Source organism: Octopus sinensis, linkage group LG2, assembly GCF_006345805.1.
Source record: "Octopus sinensis linkage group LG2, ASM634580v1, whole genome shotgun sequence".
Lineage (NCBI taxonomy): Eukaryota > Metazoa > Mollusca > Cephalopoda > Octopoda > Octopodidae > Octopus > Octopus sinensis.
Window position 1 is genome coordinate 139,265,942 of NC_042998.1, and position 20,623 is coordinate 139,286,564.

General features: G+C 34.6%; 1 protein-coding gene across 6 annotated transcripts in view; it reads right to left on the bottom strand.

Annotated features, from left to right (window-relative positions):
* Window positions 1–20,623, bottom strand: part of LOC115223178 (protein FAM13A) — a 288,109-nt gene that overhangs the window by 115,021 nt on the left and 152,465 nt on the right. For all 6 annotated transcript variants that reach the window (XM_029793658.2, XM_029793651.2, XM_029793626.2 and 3 more), the window contains 4 exons: window positions 16,386–16,595; window positions 12,939–13,122; window positions 8,323–8,446; window positions 1,695–1,781 (listed from right to left, as the gene is read on the bottom strand). In XM_029793658.2, coding sequence (XP_029649518.1) covers window positions 1,695–1,781; window positions 8,323–8,446; window positions 12,939–13,122; window positions 16,386–16,595 — 605 coding nt within the window. The remainder of the gene's footprint in view (window positions 1–1,694; window positions 1,782–8,322; window positions 8,447–12,938; window positions 13,123–16,385; window positions 16,596–20,623) is intronic.

Genomic DNA, 20,623 nt, shown 5'->3' on the forward strand with positions numbered 1-20,623 from the left:
ACATCTGCAAGCTGATATTTAATCCAGTTCCACATGTAAGTGCTTAAAGCAGGGTGACAGGACTGAGCACTGAATCAATTGTCTTAACACTACCAGGTTTCAATTTGATGCAGCCAAAATAAAAATTTAACTATTTAACTAGAAGAAACAAGCAGCTGGAGGGGCAAGATTTTCATGAGAGAGAGTGAGAGAGAGAGCATGTGTGTGTGTGTGGTGTGTGTGTGTGTTTATTTACTGTGTATAAATTGTGGGTGTATGTATTTACTATGATAAGGTTTTGATTTATCAAATTAATTTATTGTTTTTCTTTTGTAGTTCTTGTAATGTGGGTCAACATAAGATAAAAACATACAAAACTCCAAGGTCATTTGCTCTTTTTTCCCTGACATTGTAAATATTCCTATCATAATTTTGGGAGATAAGAAGCCATTCCTAAATGAGACATATGTAATTTCTCAATGTCAAAATGACACAGAAATTCAATTCACCTAAGAGGGTGTATGCATAAGTGAAATATATGTGTTGGCTGTGATGTTTCATGCAAGCTATAGTATACATGTTTTAAATGGTATAGGATTTATGGAGAGTACAGAAATGGTGTATATTAATGTATGATGACATGTGCATGGAGAGAAGATATATTGATATGTGGCAACATGTATGGAAATGGTATATACTGATATGTGATGTGATAATATGTATCAATATGTGATGCACATCAACAGTCAACATGTGATGAAATGGATATGTGATGCTGTGTATGGGGAGGGTATATATCGATATGTAATAATGTATAGGGAGAGGATATATATTAATATGTGATAAAGCATATGTCAATGTAGGAGATAGTGTAGATTAACATGTACATGATGTATATATCGATATGTGATGATGAATATGGAAACGTATATACTGATGTTTGATTCAGTATACAGGAATTTTTGAAGTGTTATTGCTATTTTATGATGTGCAATAACATGTTTGTCTAATCAATGGGCAGGAATGGAATTTAAAACTGATCTTCCCAAAACTAGAATAACTCATGATGAAAGGTCCCTATATTGCAAGATACACTTAAACCTACAGTACTTAAATCCATAATTTTACAAACAGTTCAATTAATGATGGACATTTTCTGTATTCCATGATATACCTAGACCTACAGTGCTGATGTCCATTGTTTTATAAGCAGTTCAACTAAATATTGTTATATAATTCACTACTTTTTCTTGCTAAATATGACATTGTATTTGAATATTAGTTAAAGCAGTGTCAAACATAATGCATGGAATTCAGGATAAGCATAATAATAATAGTGTTCTTTGCTTCAGATCAAGAATGCTATGTAAACACAATTTTATCTAATCAAACAATTATTTCGACGTAATTGTTTGATTAAATAATATCTAATTTAAAAAATAGAAAAAAATGTTCTATTCATGCTGACACCAAAAATTTCTAAAACAGGCTGAAATGAACATCATTTTAATGTCCACTTTTTCATGGATCAGATGGAATTTATTGAGGTAGGTTATCCATGTGATCTATGGAAACATGGAAAAGTGGTTGTTAAGACAATGATATTTCTATTTCAGCTGTTTTAGAAATTTTCAGTGTTAGCATGAATGGAATTTTTATTTTATTAGATACAGATAATGATATATTAAAAACAAAAGCAGATGCTATAATGTTACCTTTCTTGGCAAGGTGACAGACTTTCGGTCTTCTTTTTGAGACATTGGGCGAGCGGTAGAGCCGGTATTTTTGGTTCTGTTGTTGCACTAAAATTTAAAAAAGAAAGGAAAGAAAATTAACAATACAATTTCAGAAGGAAATGGTTGCTGAGGAATTGAAAATGTTCCTATTAAATCAAACAACTAAGATAGTGTTCTATCCTTAGACAAGACACATTACTTTACATTCCTCAAACAATCTATCTGATTTACAATTCAGGAAAGGCACACCTGTAAATTCCCATATGCTTACACTTCTTGAAAATATCAGCTGTAAAGTTAGATAAGTGATTTAAGGGCCAAGAGTTTTGTGCATTTCATGATTGTGTGGTTGAGAAGTTTGCTTCCCAACTATGTGGTACTGGGTTCGATCACACTGCATGGCGTCTTTGGGATGGTGCCTTCTATTATAGTCCGAGGCCATCCAAAGCCTTGTGAAAGGATTTGGTAGATGAAAATTTGAAGATGCATGCATGTGTGTGTGTACTCAAGCCTAAACATCATATGACAGTCATAAATAGGCATCACTGTCATGTAAACAATGCTGTTCATTTCCAATCTTAAGTGGGAAACGTGTCTAGTCATGAGGAAATATTACCTTACCTAGAAACAGGTGAGTGCTGGCAACCTATGCAAGCACGGAAATGTAGGCATTAAATGATGATCATGACAACAATGATTAAAACCTTTAAAATCATTTCATTTGTAAGAAAGAGATGTAATAAGTATTAAACAAGAAAGAGAAAGAAGTACTAGGACTACGAGTCATATGTGCCCTTTCAAATAATATTTCAGGTTTCTTCTTCAAACCAAATAAAGCACAAATAAAATAAAAATCCAATTTTAGTACTACTGTCATTGTGTTGTAATAATTGTGTTGTATAAATAACTTTTGCCTCAGTTTAACTGGCAGATAAACAGGCTCCACTCCTACATCACAGTTGAGTGGGTAGCAACAAAAAAGTGTTGCAAAAGTAATTACGCAAACAAAAGTGCAAACATAAACCATCCTGGTAACATAAAATAGCTATGAAGCAGTTTTTTTAGAAAAGAGAGAGAAAGGGGGTAAAAAGAACATTTCAAATTTCACCTACCCCATGATTCCTTTATTTGCACCTGTACAGTTTATGATTATTAACCAGACATAAATAGCCAAAAACTATACAGGTGCAAATTTTGGAATCAATGGTCTAAATCCACAACAATAGACGGTGACTAGGAGAACAAAACTTTATTCTTTTATTCAACCAAAAAAAAAATCATATTCAAAAAGATATTACATAGGAAATTATATGAGATAATTGATATGGTGTATATTTAATATTTGAGGATATGACTATAAAACATTTTATAATGCAAGCATGCAGCAAAACAGGTATGAAAATAATACATTGCCAAGGATGTAGACTGTCAAATTTTGATATAATAAATAGCTCTATCCATTCTACCTAACATATTGGGTATGGAAGACCCTACATCCAAAAATCTATGTCCATTTACGTCCGAGCTCTGGGAAAATGTTATTGTGCATGACCATCCTTGGGACATAAGTAATGTGTGTGTAAATTTCGGTGAAAATTGGCTGAGAATTGTAGAAATGTGTGCATTTGTCATTATACACACACATACTGGGATTTAAATATACTAGATTACTTGATAAAAAACAGAATTTTGCTTTGTTCTTACTACTTCATATGCACTTTTTACTCCCATTCTACCCCACTACCAACAAACAGTTTTCAAGATTTGAAAGATTCAGAATGAGGGTAACTAACATTTTAAGAATTTCCCACATTAAGGTCATCTCTACAGATTTTCTATCAGAATTATAGCCAGCACTGATTTCTGTTATGTCGTTTCAAACCTGAGATGTCAGATGTAAACAAGCAATGAGATCAAAGATAAAATATGGGTAATGGGCATAGATGCCATATTTCAGGAGTTTTTGCTCTTTTACCCGCACCCACCTAATCCATTAATTATCTACAAATCCATTGCTTAAACAGTCACTACATATAGCAGTGTAACATTATTGGATATACCAATTTACATATCAAACACATTCCTAGAAGCTTGTACATAGATATTAGTGACTTGTCGGTACACGGTATTTTATTATGCAACCATAATATGCTACAAAGTATATTAAACATTTTTATAAACCAATATTGTGTTAATAGTGCACTTAAATCACACGTTAAGGTCATCGCTACAGGTTTTCTATAGGAATTATAGCCAGCACTGATTCTATTATGATGTTTCGTATCCAAGATGTCAGATATAAACAAACAATGAGGTAAAAAAATGGAAAAATGGGTAAAGACAATGAGGTAAAAAATGGAAAAATGGGTAAAGGGCATATATGCAATATGCAGAAGGCTTTGAGTTTGTGGATGATTAATGGGTTAGCTGGGTGCTGATGAAGAAGCAAAAACTCCCAAAATATGGCATATACATCAATTACCCATTTTTTGATCTTCACTCTCATTGTTTGTTTACATCTGATGTCTTGGATATGAAACATCATAACAAAATCAGTCCTGGCTATAATTTCTCTAGAAACTTTGTAAAGATGGCCATAACACATGATTTAAGTGCACTGCTAACACAGTAGTACATGGTATTGACTTATAAAGATGTTTAATATACTTTATAGCATATTATGGTTGCATAACAAAATACCATGTACCCTCAAGTCATTAATAATTTTAAGAAAAGTTGTGCTTTCTAACATATGCACAAAAGAAAAAAACAGAAACTAATTACTGTAACTATGTTTCAAATAGAGAAATTGACCCAAGTGAAGTAACAGGATTTACCAATAATCTAGCACATTAACCATAAAGTCATCACAAAGCTATAGACAATGTTTCTTCCATAGATGTGTATCAAATATTGGATAAATTTTGTACACATTGAAAGTTTCTTAACTTGTCCCACATCAACCTTAACTGAACAGACCTACATGAAGTGTGTTCTAGCCAAGGACAACTAATCCTTTATTTCAGTCATTGCATATTCAAGACTACATTAACTAATATGTTCTGCTTTTTCTAAGGTAGCGGTGTGTAATTGTGTAATTTAAGAGGAAATTTGGCTGCTATTTCCAGGAGGTTGACTAACCATGCAGAGGCTACCATTGCTCACATCTGCAGAGAACAATGACAATTGAAATATCATTTAAAAAATGCTACTATTTTATAGTTCTTAATTATTTAGCTGCTGTTTATATTGCAGCAACAATGCCTTCTGTTGTAGTTTAATGGAGTTTGTTAGGGGTGGGGGTAGGAATGGAAGTTTCAGATTATAATAAACTTTATTCACTAAAATTGTCAGTGTTGGGACAGCGGCAATATTTTTGTAAACTGAGAATAGATTAAGGGTGGATACATGAAAAACAAAAATACCACGACAGATTGTTGCTGTTAATACAAGTATTTGTGAAAATAGAGGCAGAATAACAATGACGACAACCAGTGCAATTTTGAGCTATTTGCCAACCATAATTACCATTATAATCGCTAGAGCTCCAATAACAGACGTAAAATATACGGAAATATTAACTAGATAATAACTATAAAAAAAAAGAAACCGGAATAAAATGATGTCTTCAAAATATCCCACCTTTTATAAGACAAGTTAATACTCACCAAGACTTGAAATTATTGAAATCCTTACCAAGTTAACAAATGTTAATACAAGCTAAATATGAAACAGCTATAAATAAATAATATAGAAACTCCAGAGTGAATGACCAAATGACCTTTCACTGTAGATCATTTTAACAGACTGACAATGAAATTAGCATTTCTCTATAACTAAGGAAAAAGATTATTTCTTCAAATAACAGAACATTATATTTCCTATAAACACTTCTACTCCCATCTCCAACCATCTGTAACTCTCCCCTCAAACTCTTCTAACAGTCCACCTCTCCTGATCTACTGTCCATTTTATGCTCTCTTGCTCCTTGATGATTTGCTCAGGCACTCCATCACTACCGTCATATCTTCTACGAAGCTACTACTACCCACTCTACTATAATGTGGAATAGCTATGTATCTTCAGTAGAGCCAGATACATGGGCATATCCCATTTTACTTTACCCTCACAACACATGGCTTAACCATTTACCATTTAAACTAGTCGTATCCAGCCCAAATATGCCTCCAGTTTTAAGTTCAAACTGGCCAGGTCTAGCCTCTCACACCTACACTACAATGTCATCCTAAAAATAGACAATAATATCATCAAAATTTCAAAGCTGTGAGACAATACTTGACTAATTCAAAATAATATGAATGAATCAACTTTACATTTGGCAGAGGAATGTGAACACTAAAGGGTTAAAGCCAACTCTTCTCACCTCACAAATTTCCACACATACAGACTTATATGAAGAAACTTTTAGCTTTTCTTTTTTTCCCCATCTTGCAAGTTGTCAACCTCAGTAGAGCTGGTTGCATGGAAAAAAGGCCCCCAGTACAGACAGTGAAGTGTTTAGCATTAGGAAGGACATCCAGCAATAGAAACCATGCCAAAGCTTATACTGAAGCTCAGCACAGCTCTGTGGCTAGCTGGATCCTGTCAAACTGTCCAACCCATGCCAGCATGGAAAATGGACATTAAATGATGATGAAACTCATGTTTTTTGTTTGTATTCCTCCTCGCCCCCAATCAATCTATGATGATATAACAAATTCCAAAATATATTTTATCATTTACTGGTTCCACCCAGTTGGCTATATCCTACACATTCATCAGTTGAAATATATAGGATGTTTAATTAGTAAGGGACACTAATCAAGATCATTTAGCAATGAATAAACAGCTAGGTTGTTTTTGTTTCTACTGCCCAAACAGTGACAAACTGATAAAATCTGTATCGACAAGGACATGGACAAAACACATTCATTTGTGCAAAGACATTCAGATGCACGACTCTCTCTCTCTCGACACACTATCTATTTATACACAATGAATTGCACTTAAATGCAAACTAAGATGTGATCAAATGTTTTCTCTTTTTTTTTTATGTAAAGGAATGAAGATAACTTGCAGAAAGAAATATCAGCTATAAATTTTTGAATAAATATTCCCATTTCATTAATTATCTAATGACTATCAAATAATTATTTAAGGAAGAACTATTAATAACATTAGCTTCTAAAGTGGGGACACGCCCAGAATAAAGAGATATTTAAAGTATTCTTGATATTAGAAGCACACATGCAAACACTGCAGGGTATAATGAAAAGCATATGGCTAAATTTAATTTTAACTGCCAGCTCGGCTTTTAGCAGACAGAAAAATTAATTTAACTCATAAATAAGGTAGTAATGTTCAGTAGGCATACAGAACAAACAAACAAAAATTATTTAGATAATAAAACAAAAAAATCTGTTCTAGCATATCCCATTTACATTAGCCCCCTCATGATTTTGTTTGTGGTTGAGAAATGAAACTTAATTGTAAAATAAACAGCAAATATTTCAACCAGCTATTAACTATCTCAGAAACATCATCTTACATGACTAAACTTTATATTCTCTAAATAATGTAAGAAAGTCAGAGGAAAGCAATCATTTAGCAAAATAAATTGATTAAGATTGAAACAGACAATAGCAAAAAAAAACTCCCAATTTTGTATGTATGCCATAGGCACAAAAGTTCTGATTATTATATAATTTAATAAAAGATATATTATACACAAGTATACAACTGGTTAGAAGAAGTCAGGGGAGACATGAACCCAGCAAATGACAGACAGTAACCTATCTAGGGGAGCAGTAAGTACCTCATTATCATCATTATCATCCTTTAACATCCATTTTCCTTGCTGGCATGAGTTGGATGGTTTGAACAGAGCTGGCAAGTAGGAAAGCTGCACTAGGTTCCGGTCTGATTTAGCTTGGTTTCTACAGTGAGCTGAGTGCTTTTAATGTGGCACTGGCACAAGTTGCACTGATACAGTGTTGCACTTGATACAGATTCAAGGGGATTCTCTAGCTCTGCTTGGACAGCTTCTGCAGTGTTGTCCTTGGTTAGAAACTTTAATCTGCCCCTCAGTTGAACACCATCACCTAATCTCCTTTAATGAAGTCCTCTCCGTTGCAAATAAGTAGACTAGGTTTACTGTCTGAGAATAACTAATAAGCAGCAGTGTCGGGAACCCTGAAAATGTTCATGGATGTTACACTTCCTCCTCTAAGTTATTAAATGATAAAAGTTTAATAAAATGTTTTGTTAAAATTAAAATGCTTCATAAAAGTACCCAATCCTTTCTAATGGGAATACAGCTGAGAGAGAAAAAAATAGAATCATTAAAATAAATTTTGGGTGTTTAATTAACCTGAGAGAGCTTTAATGCAGTCATCAACCAGCTAGAAATAGCAGTCAAATTTTCATCACTTACTTCAGAGAATTAAAAAACAAATGAGGACAAAAGTTATAGTAGAGTCTTGGATACCCCTCAGAAGATAGGATGGTCATAAGATGGTTTGTTCAATGACATGAGCTAGGACAACAACAGGAGTCAGAAATTTTGAATACCTTCTATATTGATTTAATAAGGAATATGTAAACTTACCTCAGAGCATTTTGATGATGCATGGTTTTCATCAGCGAAGAGATCATGATAATGTATAATGAATTTATAGACAATGTTGTTAGTTGTTGATTGATCTTTGAGGCCAGAGAAGTCTGAACCACACCTTTAAAAAAAAAAATATCAAACATTTATAAATTGAAGGGGAAATTAATAATTCATCATCATCATCATTTAATGTCCATGTTCCATGCTGGCATGGGTTGGACAGTTTCACAAGATTTGATGGGTTCAAGGCTCACATCATGCTCGAATGTCTGCTTTAGCATGCTCTAAAACTAGATGCCCTTCCTAATGCCAACCACTAAGGAACATAATTGAAATATTTAATCAATTACTGTAAAAACCCATGAAATTTACGCACATAAACTTTAGGGGATGCATAAATTACATGAGTAGATAATTTCCAGAATTTTTTTAGAAATCTTTTTTGTTGAAAAATGACATACAAATGTAAACATTTGTACCAGAAGTTGGCTCTGCGCATGTAAAGTCACTGAGTGAATATGACTTAGCATTCACACTGAAAACTTCATTTACCTTATAGGACGTTTAATGTCATTTCACATTCATGTTGAATTATGCAGTAATCTTATGTTTTCTTTGTAGAACACTTGTAAAGTATGTATTACCAATTCTTTTGGTATAGTAGATTTTTGCTATTCTTGTTTATGCCTCCTTACAGACATGGATATTCTAACAAGTTGCTTCTTAAAATTCGCATCTTTCTTGTTCAATAAACATGGAGTTAAATGTGCAAAAGCTGTTTATTTTCTCTTTTTGATTTTTAATGTTTATTTTAGCAGGTTACCAAACTATCAGTTTGGTCTCCCAGCTAAAATGGTAATGACAAATTTTTAGGTTTGCTTGACATTCTATAAGTGTGAAAGGGATTAAAATTTCGATACTCTGTATCAAAGGTTCCGACAAGAATAGGCAGAAAATCAGAGCTTGAAACAAGAAGACATTTTCAACCAATCAGAATTCTATTTACATAATCTGTTGGTTGAGTAAAGTGTCATCCAAGCTGATGTTTATTAGTAATTAAACTTATTTTGCAACACTTGTGTGTATTTATCAGTTTTGTTTTTGTTGATAAGAGTTATCAACAACTTTTCCTGTGATTGTGATTTGAGAAGACATACAGAAGTATGTTAAAAATTGGACATAATCTCTTGTGAGCAAGAAATGTAAAATAAAGTTTATTATAAACAACACAAACACTGTAATTTAATAGCTTTCAATGTGATACCTGTTAAACAGAAGTTATTTTATTTTATGAAAATTTAATAAAATCTAATCATAAATAAGTAAAATTATGCTAAATACAACTAAATTGAAAACCTTTTTCCCCTGGCCATATCAGAAATTCTGAATACTTTTAGGTGCGAATTTAACACGAGGAGAAGCTTTTTTTTAACAATTTTTATCCTGAAAATCACCTGCATAAATTACACAGGTGCACAAATTACATGGGTTTTTTTATGGTAAATCAATTATAATATTCATAAAATATTTCAGTTGTTTTACACTTTGTTTGTTTTATGTCTACTTTTCTATGCAAGCATGGGTCAGATGAATGTATATCATTGCAGTATTGTTTTTTTTATAACTTTCTATTGTAAACCTTTACTTGCTTTCCAAGTAAAGGAGGTTTCATTCCTCTCATCTTTGAAAACACAAGCCTGCAGAGACAACAGACGATTTGTTGACAGGGTAATATCAAGAAATATTACCATTTGTAGCTTTGCCATGTGAAGCACTCAAAGTAAACATTCACACATGCCCTAAGATATATGTATATACATACATGTATGTTTATACAAATATATACATATTTGTTCTATGACAACAGATCTGGCGCTTTTTGTGGAAGCTTTCACCCATTTCTAAGGACTGACTGACCCATGTTTGACCGCTGTTGGCATAGAACCCTTCTCCACTTTGGTCTTTGAAGGTCTTGTGTGGTAAGAAGCTTGCTTCCCAACCACATGGTTCCAGGTTCAATCCTACTGCATGCCAACTCAAAAAAGTGTGTTCTACTATAGCCTCAGGCTACCAAAGCCTTATGAGAGGATTTGGTAGACAGAAATTGAAAGAAGCCCATTATATGTATGCATGTGTGTGTGTGTACATATATATATATATATATATATATATATCTGTGTCTGTATGACATCATGTCTGTTTGTTCCCCAGCCCGTTTGACAACACTGGTGTTGGTGAATTTACATCCCCGTAACTTAGTGGTTCAGCAAAAGAGACCAATAGAATAAATACCACAGTTAACAAAAAGTACTGGGGTTGATTAATTTGACTAAAATTTTTCCAAGGCAGTGCCTCAGCATGTCCACAGCCTGAAACAAGTAAAAGATGAAAAGAAATATGTGTGTCCAGATACAAACATACATATATACATGAAAGGCTTCCATTTACCAAATTCACTCACAAGGCACTGGGCTAGACACTTGCCCAAGGTGCTGTGCAGTGGAACTGAACCCAAAACCACATGGTTACAAAGTCAACTTAACCATGCAGCTATGCCTAAAAGAATAAAATGATTTCATATTTTAACGCTTTAGAATATATTTAAATTTTAATATGGCATATATACCATCTATGGGACCTTAATATATGGTTTAAAAGCTTCATTGAAGGTTATTAAAACAGGATGTTGAAACTAAGATGAAAATAATCTTAGAAAATAATTGCCATATGTTCAAATTCGGCAAAAACTGCAGGAAATTGGTAAAATGAATAGAAATATTTCCCCCATGGCTAGACATGTTTTTGCAGAGAAGTGGAAATGAAGGACACCACATGCATGACAATGAAGCTTGCTTACTTGGTGACCTCATTAGTGCCAGCAGCATGAAAAAAATAGCACCAAGTACACTCTGTAAAGTGGTTAGCATTAGGAAGGGCATCTAATCATAGAAACCAAGCCAGAGCTGACCCTGGAGTTCGACACAGTCCTGTGGTTCATCAAATCTGCTCAAACTATTCATCCCATACCGGCAAGAAAAACATTAAATGATGATGATGATGTTGATTACCATTATTATTATAAAGGTGATGAGTATTTTATCATTATTATTATTATTACTAGTTAGAGCGTCAAGGTTGTGAGTTCCAATCCCAGACCGGGCTGCATGTTGTGTTCTTGAGCAAGACACTATTTCACGTTGCTCCAGTTCACTCAGCTGTAGAAATTAGTTGCGACATCACAAGTGCCAAGCTATATCGGCCTTAGCCTTTCCCTTGGATAACACTGGTGGCATGGAGGTGGGGGATGCATGGGTGACTACTGGTTTTCCATAAATAACCTTACCTGGACTTGTGCCTTGGAGGGTAACTTTCTAGGTGCAATCCCATGGTCAGTCATGACCGAAGGGGGTCTCAGCATTACTGGGCAGTGAGCTGGCAGAATCATTAGCATGCCAGGCAAAATACCAAGCAGCATTTCACCCATCTTTATGCTCTGAGTTCAAATTCTGCTGAGGTCAACTTCACCTTTCATCCTTTCAGGGTCAATAAAATAAGTATCAGTCAAGTACTGGGAAGTGTCTTCTATTATAGCCCTTCCACCAAAATTGCTGGCCTTGTGCCAAAATTTGAAACCATTATTATTGTTATTATTATACTAATGCAGTTACAATACATCTTAAGACATATAGTATACAATGCTGGAAAAATCACAGATCAGATAGCTAACACTGGTCAGAACTAACTTGAGACTCTTTCAATAAGCAAGTTTATGGGAATTCGAACAAAGTGCAAGCTTTTGAGAATAACTGAAAGAAAACAGCAATCTCAATAATATAAAGAAACAAATGTCACCAAATTTTGTTCTGCTTTATTTTTAAGATTAGTACTGAGGTCATTCAGAAACCCAAAGTCTCATGAGACTGAAGCTTGGCCAAGTTTTCATGACATATAGGTGATGGAGAATGTAACACTCTTCTCTGGATGGGACATTGATCCATCACAAGGTTAGCTCACCAGCTGTTGGCAGAACTAATTTTTTTTATAAATGAGTGGACTGGAGCAATATGAAATGAAGTGTTTTGCTCAAAAACAGAAGGTGCCACCTACTCCAGGAATCAAAACTATAATCTTATGATTAATGGCCATGTGGTTTACAAGTTCACTTTCAAAACATTTGGTTTCAGGTTCAGTCCCACTGCACAGCACCTTGAGGTAGTGTCTTCTACTATTGCCAAAGTTTGACCAAAGTCTTGATAGTGAATTCGGTAGACAGAAATAATGTGGAAGTCTACCCTGTGTATGCATGCATGTGTGTGTGTGTGTGTGTGTGTGTGAGACTCACTGTCCCAACCACCACCACAGCTTGACAACAGGTATTGGTTTGTTTATCTCCTTGTAACTTAGCAGTTCAGCAAAAAGAGCTGACAGAATAAACACCAGGTTTTAAAAGAAGTACTAGCGTTGATTTGTTTGACTAAATCCTTCAAGGTGGTGCTTCTATATGGTCATGGTCCAATAACTGAAACAAGTAAAAGATGAGTGCAACACCCTAACACTAAGCCACATACTTTCACTTTTTAAGATTAAAAATGAAAACAAAACCTACTAACCTAAAGACATTTGGGCCAAAAACAATGGCAAGGACCATAGGCCCCATTTTATTTTCTTCTTCATGCTGTGATACATCTACTAAGAAGTTCAACAGATATTTCAGCAGATCATAATGTTCCTCAGGTAACTCATTGAATTCCTCCCGGACTTTAGCAACATAGTCTTCTGGATTGGAGTTTAGACCTGGAATGGTTAATGGTAAGGAAACAATTATTTTTATCACCAACATTATCAAACATTTAAAACTGACAAATTTTAATATACACATGGAAATAACTGAGGAATTTTTGGGGGAATAGTGAATTTCAAAAGAAAATGAAGTTATAAATAATAGCATTTAACTAATGGGTTGAAAAAGACGTTTTACGAAAAATAAAATAGAAGGCTATCCATGGGACTTGAACTCACATCTGTCGATGGGTTAAATAAATCATAAGGTTAAATTTAACTCATCTGTAGGGTTAAATAGATCTGGTCATCTGATTTCTCCAGCCTCTCAGTAACAGGCCACATTAAATTTTTTATATATATATACATATATATATATATAATATATATATATATGAGGGGTGCTGAAAAGTTCTTGGCTTTGAGTAGAAGAAAATACAGGAGGATCAGTTAATTATACCTTCAGTTTTTCTAAGCCCTGTAAAAGAACTCGGAAGGTTGGGCATCCAGCCAGGCCTTTACAATACACTTAAAGCCAGGAACTTTTCAGCACCCTCTCATACACACATACACACACACACACATATATAAACAAGTAGTGAAATTACTATAGGTTTTACATAACATAAACAATATCATATAATCAATGTTACATAATCACTGTTCATATTCATGCTTTTCAACTTGCTAAATGATTTATCTAACCCATATGATGTTGAAACAGCTGTAACCAAGAAACATGTAATACCAGTACCACCTTTCTTATATTTGTTATTTTATACTGTGTAATTTAAGGAATTTTTTTTAGAAAGTACCGAGCAAGATGAGAAGCCACTTAGTGTAAGGGAGTCATCATCATCATCAGAATGAAGGAGAAATTAAGATGAAAGGAATGAATTTACTTTAGACTTGAAAGAGCTCAAGTCACAAGAAGAGGGAAAACAATGAAATGGAAGAAAATTCCAAAATCTGGTAGTTCAAGGAAAGGAAAACACTGAGATGGAAGAGAGTTTCAAAGTCTTGCAATTTGAGGAACTTACAAGCTTTTCAGTTTTCACAAAACATGCTTCGACTGAAGTATTGTTCCTTCCTATACATTCTGCTCTTCAGTATTCAGAGGGGTACTGAGTGAGATAACGACAGGATTCCCAGGTCCCCTTTCGTTTGACACACACACACACACACACACACACCACACACACACACACACTGTTTGAAATAGATTTGTTTGTATTTGAAATATTAATTGTATTTGAAATATTAATTATATTGAAAATTCTTTTAAAACAAACAGCAAATTAACACAGACTTAATGTAAGAGGGTTTTGTGTAAACACTTGCAGTGTCTTCAGCTTTTCAAATACACATGGTAATCTGTATTATGAATTATACAAGATTACAACGTATGTTTGAAAAGCTGAAGAAAGCAAATGTGCTTACACAAAAACTCTTTTCTATATGATCCGGTGTGTATTTAAATTGCTTTTTGTGAAGAAAAGCCTTTTCTTAAATATAATCAATAATTTACAATTTTAAAAAAAATTTTCAGATATTGTGACTATACCAAGAAATTTTTTCTGAATTTTTAAATACACACACACCCACACACATACACACACACACAGTTAAGATACAAAAAACAGTTAAATTTTAAATCTTACAAAATAATAATCTCTATCTACTTCTCTTTTTTTTCCCCCTTCTCCAGTCACATTGATACAGACGAGTTAGTTTCATAACTAATTCTGCTCTATTTTTCATTTTTCCATACCATGAAAATGCACAAATCTGATATGTCTGCTGTCCACCAGTTCTTTGTAGAATTAATTAATGTGAAGATTCACAAAAAGGCTGCACTAATTATTATGTTAAAGTTAAATTCAGTAAGATTTAATAAAATTTTACTAATCATTTAACCCTTTTGATACAGGCAGTCTGAGACCGTACCTGGTTCTCTTGTGCACACTCCCAGTTTTCAAGTGATCTAAGACCTCCCATCAAGATTTAATGTTAGTTTATGTTCCAAACACCAGCATAATAATTACAAAATTATTTTACTAAATTTTTCCTTATTTCTATAATTAACCAAAACAAAGGCAGCATATTTAAACAGAAACATGGCAACAAAAGGGTTAAATCAATCCATAGCATTTGAAAGAAATGATGTAGCCTGGGACTGTGGAAACTTGTCTGAGGGGCAGTACCAGTGATTCAAACATCCACCCATGTCAAAATGTGTCATTGATTCTCCCTGAAGAATATGATGTCATAGTATCTATGGCATCTAGCTATACTCAAGAAGACTAGTCCTCCACAGCAGGTACGTTAAGACCACACCCTCTGGGGAAGAGGATTGGCCTGCAAGAATCTTGTGCCAGTCCCACGTAAAAAGCACACATGTCAGTGTCACATAAAAACACTTGTGCCAGTGGCACATTAAAAGCACCCAGCACACACTGTAAAGTGATTGACATTTGGAAGGGCATCCAGCAGTAGAAACCTAGCCAAATCAGACTGGAACCTGGTGCAGCTCTCCAGCTTGCCAGCTCTAGTCAAACCATCCTACCCATACAAGCATGGAAAACAGACATTAAGGGATGATGGTGATATAAGTATATGTGCTTGAGAAGACCTGTCGACCACAACAGAATTGATAACTTAAACTACCTTGGTAAATGCTTGTATGTGTCCTACCACCTCATTCCCTAACACTCATCACTTCTATACCTCTGGTATTATTCAGTTAACATAATCTCCTGAGAGCAGGATATGCACATACCACATCTCCCTTTCATTACCTTCATATTTCCTCCCCAACCCCAGAACCATTTCTATTCCCCATTATCTTCCTAGTCATATACACACACACACACATATATATATAAATATATATATATATAAATACGTGCACACACATACACACAGGTGAGTGGACAAAAAGAGGTACTTATCACATTAAGTAGGAGTTACAGATATTTAAATACACACATACAGATACATACAAATACACATACATACATAGACATATAAGTAAACACATATTACATACATAAGCATACACAAACACGTGTGTGTGCACACGTGTGCATACACACACCTGCATTAATATATTTTATAAAAACCAGCATATTAAAGACAAAGCTGTTTTACTTTATTCTTTATTATTTTCACAATTAACTGAAACAAAATCAGTGTATTCCAACAGCAATATGGTAATGAAAGAGTTGAAGTTTGGCTTTGATACAGGCAGAAATTGTTCTTGTAAAGAATAAACTTACTTTCATGTATGTTTACAAATTGTTTTGTCATGTGCTCCGGAATCACAGAATCAGGCAACTCCCGAAGGAACAGCTTGAGAAGACCAGCAACAGCCATTACATCCCCATCTTCAGTAAAATCAGCATCTCCCGTCTGATCAAAGGATGTTCGGAGTTTGTCAATGATACGAGTACTCCCATTAACTCGGAATATACCCTCTTGATCATAACCTGAAATATATATTTTGTAGTAAATTATTATAGATCAAAACAAATTAAGGTTTTTGATTAGAGTTACGACAATGATGGTAACGGTGGTGATGGTAAAGGTGTGTGTTTTCAACATGTAAAAGGTTCTTGGAATGTTTGCTGAGATTATGTTATTCCTAGAGAAACAAAAATGTATTTCAAAATTATGTGACATAATTAACACTGAAAGTATAGACTTGAACAGAAATAAATGTTAGAGAAATAATGGGGAATGGGAGACATAGCAAAGCATTATACAAGCTTAGAATATTAACTGAAACTAATTTTTCCCAAAAAAAACTCATCAATCAAGGAAAATTTTATAACAGTCAACAGAATGTAAGGTTAAAGTCTATGAAAATTCAACAAATATTTCAAGAAAAAAAAGAAAAAACTTTGAGGTAATGAAGAAATTAAAAGCCATACAAGCTTTTAGTAATGATAGAGAAAAATGTATCAAGAAAAATTAACATCAGTATAGGCACAGGCATAGCTGTATGGTAAAAAGCTTGCTTCCCAACAACATGGTTCCAGGTTCAGTCCCACTGCATGACACCTTGGGCAAGTGTCTTCTACTATAGCCTCAAGCCTTGTGAGTGGATTTGGTGGACAGAAACTGAAAGAAGCCCATCATATACGTATATATCTATGCATGGGTGTCGGTGTTTGTCTCCCATCACCTCTTGACAACTGGTGTTGGTGCGTTTACATCCCTGTAACTTAGCAGTTCAGCAAAAGAGATCAATAGAATAAGTATCAGGCTTTAAAAATTAAAAAAATTTAAGTACTGAGATTGATCCATTTGACTAAAAACTCTTCAAGGAAATGCCCCAGCATGGCCACAGTCTAATGACTGAAACAAGTAAAAGACATACCTACATTCTCACAGTAGGTTGTCGAAACAAAGAGACACAACCACTTACCCTTTATGTACCAATCACCATCTTATCTTAATAATGATGTAGTTATTTTACTAAATTCTTTGCTATTTTCAAAATTGGTCACCTCAATCAATCAAACTCCTCCTCACACTGACGCTCCCAATGCATCTCCTCCACCACCTGATGCCACTTTTCTTTCTTGCTACCCAGAACCCTTTCATTTGTTGAGCCATTATTCATCCATTAATATTGTTGTCTACACCTAGACATTACACTGGTCATCATCCCTCTCCTCCACTGGACCACAAAATTACCTCTCCTCATCCAACATGCTTCTCTCTCTCCTTTTCCTGCAGCCAACTCAAACATATCACCTCTCTCTTATCCTCTCCCTATCATCTTCATCATCATTATTATTACAATCCTGTTACTGTTCTCTTGTTGAATCCCTCAACCTTCCCCAACTCATGCGCCACTGGTCAACTCCCATCCCTGCATCCATCATTCTCTGCATCCATCCTTCAACCCTAACTGATTTCTACAAATGTTGAAACAACATACTTTGAAGGAATTTAAAGGTAACATAACCAAGGGTTGAGTAAAAATATCCATGAACCAGGTACTCCAAATCAGTCAGAAGGACAATGTTACCTACCTATCCTCTCCCATTTCTTCTATCTCTTGCTTCACCCCTCCATATACTCCTATAAACCCTCATACACACACATTCCTAGCTTTTCTATCCCTACTCACTTCTACACACCTTGTACCTTGAGCAGCCACCTGGACACTTCATCACCACCATTTATCTCATCATAGTTACAACTGATTCATTTAACTCTCCCCTAAATGTGAATAGCCATGTAGATCCTCTACAAGAACCTGCTCTGTGCCATCTCCATCTCTCATACCTTAATCTTCATGTCCTAGCATAAAAATACCTCTCCCCACTCCTCAAGTTTCAAGTCGCATGGCAGTCTCACTAGAAAGTACCCAGTATGAACTTGTAAAGTGGTTGGTGTTACGATGAGCATCCATCCATAGAAACCATGTCAAAGCAGACACTAGAGCATGATATAGTCTTTGGACTGGTCAGGTTATGTCAAACCATCCATCCCATGCTAGCATGGAACAGGGACATTAAATGTTGATGATGATTTTTATGTGTTTATTCTTTTCTTTTCTTTCGGTCATTTGATTGCAGCCATGCTGGAGCATCACCTTAAAATGTTTTAATTGAAGAAATTGACCCCAGGACTTATTCTTTGTAAGCCTAGTACTTATTCTATCAGTTTTTTTTTTTTTTTTGCTAAACCACTAAGTTATGGGGACACAAACACACCAGCATCAGTTGTCAAGCAATGGCAGAGGGACAAACACTGATTCACACACATAAATGCACTATATACAATGAGCTTCTTTCAGTTTCTATCTACCAAATCTACACACAAGGCTTTGGTCAGCCCGAGGCTATAGTAAAAGACACTTGCCCAAGGTACCATGCAGTGGGACTGAACCTGGAACCATGTGGTAGGGAAGCAAGCTTCTTACCACACAGCTACACCTGTTTATACCTCTACCCTCACTTGACAACTGATATTGGTTTGATTACATCCTGTAACTTAGTAGTACAGCAAAAGAGATTGGCAGAATAAGTTTCAGACCTTAAAAGAACAAAAAGAAAAAAGAAAAGAAACCTAAGTACTGAAGTCAAACCACTTGACTAAAACCTTTCAAGGCAGTAAGTACTCCAGCATGGCCACAGCCAAATGACTGAAACAAGTAAAAACTATAAGAGATATCTTAAGAATATTGTTTATCAACTACTTCTTCAAACTTGTTGCTGGGTCATAGATGTCACGAATGTTGCAGTTAAAAATAATTCTTACACACATCTGGTAAATTGTCTTTATTTTTACACTTCTTATCAAATATATTTTGCTCAGTTCTAAATCCTTCACAAAATCTCAACCAATCAGTAACAAGCAAGTGACTGCAGTTGTAGTGCTAGTGAAAAATTCAGTGGAAGCTTATTTTCTATAAAAAATATTGGCCTTGTAACTTTCCTCAAAGGAGAATGGGAAGCAGACGGATCTGCTGGATTTTTTTTCTCTCTTTTTTATTTTAAGCTTGGGTACTTATCTAATCAGTCCTTTTTGCTATGTTACATGAATGTAAACAAAGTAATACTGGTTGTCAAGTGGTGGTGGGATAAACACACACATACACATGTATGTATGCATACAAAACAGGCTTCTTACACAGAAAGTGGTCAGCCCAAGGCTATAATAGAGGGCACTTGCCAAAGGTGCTGCCCAGTAGAACTGAACCCCACCAAACCACATGGTTGCAAAACAAGCAGCTTAACCACAAAGCCATGCCTGCACCTATACATACATACATGAATACATACATATTTACATATATAAAGCAAACCAATGAAGTGAAACTACTAAACTGTTTACCTATTATCAAGTAGACTCATATAGGAATAGAATAGTGCTAGTTAATAAACAAGTGCAAACAACAATAATAATAATATGCGAATCAAGATTGTGTCAAAAAGAAATCAATACAATAGAACCAATAACTAATTTGGTAATAGTCATTCCCTTTTGTTGATTGCCCAGCAAAGAACAATGAGTATGTTTTCAATATAAACCAGGCTAGCAAACATAGCTGCTACCAGTCTTAATACTAAACTAATAATTGGATTCTCTTAGTAGGGAACCAAGCAAATATATTAGGTTTGGTGAAACCAAGTAAACAATCACCACAAATTACTTTGATCAAAACGATACTGATCTTTTGTATTCAGCTTTTCTAATTCCGTTCCTAATTCTGTTCCATGTTTGTTATGTGTATTTTTGTATGCAGCACATTAAACAGCACATTAATCTATTGAGTGGCCTTGAATTTTTTTTTTTTTTCTTTGACCAACTTCTCCAGCAGATTCTAACAACCCAAAATCGCTACACACTGCTTCATTTGAAGAGCTGTGTTATTCTTCTTCTATATATATATATATATATATATATATATATATATGCTTATTTATTGCTTTTCCTCTATTTTCGTCCTTACAGTTAAACATGTTCAGGCAGTTTCCATTATCTCATTTCATTAATA